The sequence below is a fragment of the Montipora capricornis genome, chromosome 10 (genome assembly GCF_036669925.1).
Source record: "Montipora capricornis isolate CH-2021 chromosome 10, ASM3666992v2, whole genome shotgun sequence".
NCBI lineage: Eukaryota > Metazoa > Cnidaria > Anthozoa > Scleractinia > Acroporidae > Montipora > Montipora capricornis.
This window is the reverse complement of record NC_090892.1, coordinates 23,893,855-23,901,718: the sequence shown is the minus strand read 5'-3', so window position 1 is coordinate 23,901,718 and position 7,864 is coordinate 23,893,855. Positions and strand designations below refer to the sequence as shown.

General features: G+C 34.3%; 1 protein-coding gene across 1 annotated transcript; it reads right to left on the bottom strand.

Moving 5' to 3' along the window:
- Positions 1-1,771: 1,771 nt before the first annotated feature.
- LOC138020459 (uncharacterized) lies at positions 1,772-3,490 on the bottom strand. The gene has a single exon (XM_068867443.1). It carries the CDS (start codon positions 3,488-3,490, stop codon positions 1,772-1,774), a length of 1,719 nt encoding a protein of 572 aa, XP_068723544.1.
- Positions 3,491-7,864: the final 4,374 nt, after the last annotated feature.

Genomic DNA, 7,864 nt, shown 5'->3' with positions numbered 1-7,864 from the left:
GAGAAAAAGATACATTATATTTAATAACAAGGGTCCAGGTTTTATTGTTATGAATAAGTAATAATTTGTTATTGTAAATAAGGTGGACTTTAGAAATATTTTCTTTATTGTTTTTACAATAATAATAATAATAATTATAATAATAATAATAGTAATAATAATATTTTTATTATTATTTTTTTTATTTTTATTTTTATTTTATTATTATTTTATATATAATTATATATTTTTTTAAGAACAACTGAAGGCAAAAAAAAGGCATTTTTCATTTACATTTTAGACCATGCACAACTATGTTTTCAACTTTTTCCCTAGCATACTTGTCGCTCTTCTACCTAAGAAAAATGTTTTTATTCCGATTTTGGGTTATCACCATTGTAGCTCAGAATAGAGGAGTCAGCAGTCATTTTTGCAGCTTATGATGTATGATATGGGGAATACATGTGAGAAAGCCTCATATAGAAGCAGTGCTTAACCCTTTCAGCCCTGTGGGGTTCCCCAGTGTCGAGTAAAATCGTCTGGCGTTAGAAAGAGTAAAATCTGTAAGTGACACTATTGGGAGTGAAAGGGTTAAACTGATGTTTGTTGTGAATATTGAATTCATGAAGAAACTGCAAAGCAACGAAGAAAATATCCACCAGCAGCACTTCCCCATATCATATGTTATAGCAGGCAACTGACTTAGTTTTTGAAGCCACCCTGGAAAGGTGGAAAAAGCGAGAAAAGCCCAACTTCGAACGTAATTTTGTCACAAAAAACAGGAAACAAGAAGAAATAATTCCACAAACTTATGTTATGTTTTCCCAAAAAAATGTTGGAAAAGTTGTTGATTTTGGGCTTCAATTCTCCTTTAATGGTGGTCTGAACTGGCATGTCATGTAAGAGGCATGCCTGTCATTTATAGTTGTTGAGAGTCCTGCCTGGAAATATCAAAGTAAGATGAAAGATATAAAATATTATGTAAACTTACCTACTTGTGGTACTGGGCACAGACAAGAGGTGAGGCACCTTCTAGCTAGTGTATGTATATTTTAACAGCATCATCGTTCCTGCCAAGACACATTTGTACATTTCTGTAACTTTTATATTTACAATTATTGCTATAAATAAATTTATTTTATATGCCTTGCATGATAGTTTAAATAAATTAAATATTTAAATACTTTATTAATTATATTTTATGGATATTTTAACAGCATCATGGTCAGAGTAATAGACACTAATTACAGTATTCTCTATGATGTCAAATTTTGTTGTTTTTAGGTAAATTTGGTCAAGTATGTTTCCTAATGAGACAAAAGTTGAAGTTTGTACAAACTTTGAATAACCTAGAGAAGTCATTAAAGATTTTAGCGGTCTAATGCTATCATCATTTAAGTAATTGATATTGAAATCACCAAGAATGATGTTGGTTGGATAAGTGCCAAGGATATTTCGTAGATGACTTACGTACTGGATTATATTTGAGTTGTTCTTTCGGTAAACAAAAGGCACTGTAAAATTGGGACACCTAGTTGTAGATGTATTCATAATTATTACAAATTTCATTGCATTTACTTGTGGAAAGTATTCATGTTCCTTAGTTTTTATTGATCTTCTGGTACACAGTGCCAAACTTAAATATCTATCAGTAGGATGATCTTCCCTATAGAGAGTGAATGGTAGTAAATGAGATTTTATGTGAGTATCATTGTTATGAGGTGCAAGTTGTGTTTCTGTCAGTGCAATTAGATCACTGTTCTTTATGTTTGCATCATATTTGATATCTACACTATGTTTTTTGAGTGATCGTATGTTTAATAGACATTGTATTGTCCTTACATTTTTCACTAGTTTCCATGGTTTTTGAGATTTCTTGCAGTCTTCTATATTCTTCATGTACTCGAGGATCGGCTTTCACATGTTTGCTGTTAATATTTCCTAGAATGTGAATACCATTTAAAGAGGTCGCTCGGCTCAGTGTAACATATACTTGACCATAATTGAATGATCTTTGTTTGACCAAACTAATGACGAGACTGTAAGGTGACAACCCTTGTACTTTGTGAATGCTGACAGCGTAAGCCAATGTCAAAGGGAATTGCACTCTCTGAATTTTAGGAGAAGAAGGTTTATTTGGATGTATTTTGATTTTTGCTAGGACAGGTTCTATTGGTACAACTCTGTTTTGTCGCACAAAACTACTAGTACTCTTTTGAATTAAATTGTTGCCAGCTTTGACATCATCATAAATAATGGTGGGTTTTTTGTTATTGTGATTTACTTCAATTTTAACAACAGTTCCTAGTTGACCATTTATTAGTCTATCTGCAATATCAATGTTATTGGTTAACATAACTCTAGCACATTCCTTTATATAGATATTAGCATCAAGTCCACCAGTTTCAGACCTGGGTCTAGCTAAAATTCTGTTCATATCTTGTTGTGATACATTAGATGGGTACTGATCTGTGGCTTTAAGGTGAAACAACTGTGCAGGTATTTGATGCAATTTCATTTCATTGTGTCGATTGACTGGATTATTTGCAGCCCAGATGTGAAGAGCATTTGATGGGTAATTAACATCTGATGGATCTATAGATCTAGATTGGATGCACTTGATATCTTCCCCAGTTTGACTTGCTGTGCGGAACCTATTCAGAAGTTCAGCAAATGGTTGGTCATCCTTCTGCCTGATGATATCAACAAGCTCTATCATTGTGAATAGGTGCCATGGGTGATACAAATTAAACAAATCATGTTTGTAATTTGCAAAGACAGGTTTCCTTCGTATTGGTGGTAGTTGATACATGTCACCAATAGCAACAATGCTAATGCCTGCAAACAGGTGACAATTTGGTGTGTCAAAAATTTCTTTTAGTCTTTGGTGGATATGAAGCAAAGTAGTATTAGCACCCATAGAGATTTCATCTATTATGATCAACTTGAGGACAGCTAGTAACATTCTCATCTGTGTTTTTTTTTGGTCAGACAATGCAGGTAAATTATCACCTGTTTCTTTGGGAATTGCCAAGGCAGTGTTTATCGTTGTCCTATATGTGTTAATAGCACCAACTCCAGTAGGTGCCATTAAAAGAACTGTAGGTAATTCAGGATTCAGAGGAGAATGTCTAAAGGTCTTTGTAACAGTGTGGTAGATTGTATGAATCAAGTGACTTTTACCAGCTCCTGCTCCACCAGTTATAAATAAATTTATTGGTTTTACTTCTTCAGGTTTTTGACTATTCATGTTTTTCATTTTATTTCTACACCAAGTGAGAATTATATCATAAGCACAGTGTTGTCTTTTGTTCAATGATCTAACACACTCCCGTAGTTTATCATCACTAATTTCCGTTAGCTGGTTGTAGGATGTTATTCCAAGGTTTGAATGATTCTCAGTTTCTGATGATGAAACAAGATGTGTAGGTGATTGTTCATTAAATGACTCGTTTGGTGCTGAATCATCTTGCTCTTCAGATTGTAAATCTGCATTTTCCTGGTCATTCATAGAATCATAGCTGGAGTGGATAATATTGCCCTGGTTATTTCGAAAAAAATCAAGTGCTTCTGTAACAGCATCAGCATCAGGCTCAAAATTCTCTCTTTCGTTCTACAACAGCTTGTACTTCATGCTCATAGAATTTAGAAGCATATGTTTGATCACTTCCTAAAAGACTTGTTTCATCTCTCCATGGATAGTAAAGCATCAACAAATGATGAAAATACAGTTCAGGTTCTTTTGCTTTGTTTGGCTTGTGATATCTTATAACAGCTTTTATTTTTCTACACTTCATAACTTCATGCGTGTTCATTAATCTTGTTTTGTCTGGAGGTGACGCATCAGGATCACAATTGTGATGTAATTTAATGACATCGTCAGTTAAAACCTCAGGTTGAGCATCAGCTGTTTCTTGGCAGTTCTTTTTGTATTCTTTATAATAGTATGCAGCAAACTCTGCCAAACATAGCCTATCTACCAAAGGAATACACTGTGGTCTTAAAGTGTATCGATCAATAATATTTGATTTAAAGATATCAGTACTTTCATTATCTAGTTCATCAAGTTCTTCTGGTAATTTTGCAATGCGTACCCTTTTTTCTGGTAGTTCAGTGCTTACAAAAACCGTTGCTGGGTATATTTTTCGTAACCATAGTTCAGGCATGCATCTGTAAACACATTCTTGTGAACTGACTTCTCTGGTAGAGAGGAAAGCAGCACCAATTCTTTTTAAGCTATCCCTGACACTCAAGTTTTCTTTCTTAGCTTCCTTTGCAGCATTCATAATTGCCTGTGAGCATTCAGTCTCATCCTTGGTAAAATATGAGCACACGTAAGTTATGCACTTGTAGTGGTTAAATACAGGTTGCAAGTCAGCATTCGCTCTAAAACCTTTAACACCAGCAATAAAATAATTATTAATAAAACAGCTGTTTGTTGGTCTTTTAAGGTGCAGCTCATAGTCTGAGTCAGGTGAAATGGATAAAGCCCAATAATATTGCTCTTCAGTTATGTTTACAGATTTGAAAATATCAGCTTCTGTTAATGTAGGATCATAGTTTGCCTTACTGGGATTCAACACTTCATCTATTTTTTCTTTAACTAGTCCAAGGATTTCTTTTTGTCTGTCTATGGTACTTGTCTTTTCTTCTGGATTTGAATCATCAAAAAGAGGTTCAGCAACAATAGTCTTGTTTGTAAAAAAGTGCCCAAAATTAAACCTACATTTAATGTTTTTGTATTTTCTACACGTTTTTGAATGACTGTGCTTTTGGTAGGTTTTTACAAGCTCATATAACTCAGGGTCTTGACTCTGATCAGGAAGGCATGACTGCACATGTTCATCTATGAAATGGATATAAGCTTCCTTGGTATCATGTGTTAGTTCAGGGCAATCTGATGTCCATATTAAGGCATGTAAGTGAGGAGAGCCTCTCATCTGAAACTCAATGCGGAGTGCATAGTATACTATTTTAACAATTGGGTTTGCATTAGTTAAAAGAATTTCAGTGAAGAATGTTTCAACTCTATATTGAAAGTGCTTAGCAACAACAACTGGATTTACATTCAGCATTGAACATCTTTCATTATAAGATAAAGCATCAACTTGCTCATTTGTTAGATTTTTGCCTTGTGTTCTTGCAATAATCTGGAAAAGTTCAGGCCATCTAAGATCAGCACAGGATAATGTCATAAACCATGTTGGTATTCCAAGCTGTTTCACCATAGCTACTACTTCATACATAAATTTTTGCCAATAAGGTGGTCTTCCTGGAATTTGTCTCAAAAATAAATAAGCCTGATCTTGACAAATGAGATTTTGTAAATTTTGCACGTTATTTCATCTTATTTGAGAAGCAGTAAGAGGCTGGCCATACATTTTTTTCAAAGCAATATTGATGCTATCTGATACTTTCTTCTGTTCTATGATGAACTGAGCAAAGAAGAGATATTCAGGATTGGTAGCAAATCTCCCACTGTGATGTAAAAATCTCGCATTGAACTACTTAACTGGCGACAACTTTATTTCTTGGTTGACAGAGTACCCATACTTTACTTTTGAAAACAAAATAGGAAATGCTAGTTCTTCACATTGCTTGTCTGCCATGAAAGAAACTGGATGTTTACTTTCACCAGGTGCAATAGCATAGACTTCATCTCCTTGAGATGATAAATTATCATTTTGCTCAAAAGTTACAGGATAATCTAGTATTACAGACTGCAAGCAAGTTTCAGTTGTTGGTGCTCGATATTCATTCAAAGGATCGTCATTGTCTTCATCTGCCAGTATGCTGACATTCTCACCATTTTCATTCTTTGAAGAAGTGTCATCACTTATACCAGATTCAGTAGAGTGGTTGTCATTATTCAAAGTTGAATATTCTAAATTAACATCATTTTGTTGCAATGTTTTAAGATTCCTATCTATTTTGTCAATGTCTATACATATATTATCATGCAAGGAATTATTCATTTTGAACCATATCAGAGCATTTAATATTAGTTGAGGTCGCACAGCTTGAAAATAAACATGTCCTCTAAACTCCATTTTTCTCTTCAGTTTCAACATGATTATACCTGACCTTTCAGGAGGACGTGGCAATGTAGTACATGTTTGATCACATTCAACTGCTATATTGCATATTGCTCCTTTAATCTTCCTCTGTCGGCCTTTAGGCATTACCGCTATCTTTTCAAAAACTATCCTCTGTGCTATTAATATTTGTTCAAGTTTCTCTAGTACTGAGAGTTCTGGTGGTATTCTATCAACTTACAGTTTATTGCCTACAGCTTGACATGGTACTTGTCCTTTTGAAACTTTTGCATGGCATGTTTTACAAATGTATTGTTTGTCATCAAATGACTTTATCTCAGTGGAAAGACGGTGTATGCTGTATTTTTTTTCTTTAAGTAACATAACTGTTTTTCTATAGAGTATTCGATGACAAACTGAACATATGTAATATGGCCCCTCTGTGATCTTATTCTGAAATACTGATATGTAATGATCCAATTTATGCTGAACATTGTTTGCATTTTTTCTAGAAATTTTTGATGCATCACTTATGCTCTTTATTATTTTTTGCTTTTTTATAGGATTCATGCTGCAATATTCTTGCTTTTTTTTGTTCAAGTATCGTGCCTTAATGATTGGTTCCATTGCATCATAGTTCCGCTTTTTTTGTTTATTTATCAGATCTTTTTCTGCAGGGTGTAGTGACTTGTACCTCTCTGCTTTGTCATACAAGAACTTTTCTTGTTCTGCAGGCTCAAGCGATTTGTACCTCTCTGCTCTGTTAGACAAGAGTTTTTCTTTTTCTATAGGATCTAGAGATTTGTACCACTCTGCCCTGTCAGAGAAAAGTTGTTCTTTTTCTGCAGGATTTAGTGATTTGTTCCATTCCGCTCTGTCAGACAAGAGTTGTTCTGTTTCTGCAGGTTTTAGTTTTCTATACCATTCTGCTCTGTCTGCAGGATGTAATGATTTGTACTTTTCTGCTTTGACCAACAAGAGTTTTTCTTTTTCTGCAGGATCTAATGACTTGTACCATTCTGCTTTGCTAACCAAGTATTTTCGTTTGCCACTAGGTTCCATCTTTGCATAACTTCCTCTTCGTTTTTCGGCAAGGGAATTTTTCTGCCGATTGGATTTGTGTTTCCTTAATACCTTTTGTCTTAAAGTGCTTGACAAATTACTGTAACAGTTTTGAAATCTGATAATGTATGCTACCTCTAAACCTCTAGTTGTATTGATTTTTGTAACACTATTAGCAAGGGCTTGAGGAAGGAAGTTGTTGTCATTCACAGTTTGAAATTCATCCAAAGTTCCATCACTATGGAATATTATTAAGTAGTATTTGGTGCTTTTAGTCTTAGAATTGTGCTGAAATATGCAACATGCACAGTAATTTGAAAACCATATCATAAATCCAGTATTGCTTCTTGTGTTATCCAAAATAAAGTTCTGGAGGAGTTTGCTACTGCTGGATGCACAAGTAAATATGCCTTCTTTTTGTGCTGTAAAGACAATATCAATAGTTGCATCATATATTTGAAGTTTGTTTGGAAATTTTCGTAAACAGAGATCTTCATCAGGACATGTAAATTGTTTCTTGTAAAACTCATTTCCATGGTCAATAATTGCTTCTAAAGTTTGTGAATTCCAGTAAGTGCATGCCTTAGCCACTGAAAAACAAATGCTATAAAATGATAAAGCACAACAGTGTCGTATTAAAGACTCCTTGTTTCTTGTTGAAATATGCACCATTACTCCACCATCATCAGCACGTTCTGATTGAGAGATTTCACTGTTCTCATCCACTAAGTGATTATCGTCCTTTTCTAGTCTTGTTATGTGAACACCTATCGGCTCAAACAATGTAT

Bases quoted from the DNA above. Each gene is read 5' to 3' on its own strand.
- LOC138020459 (XM_068867443.1), bottom strand. From the start codon at position 3,490: ATGAATGACCAGGAAAATGCAGATTTACAATCTGAAGAGCAAGATGAT.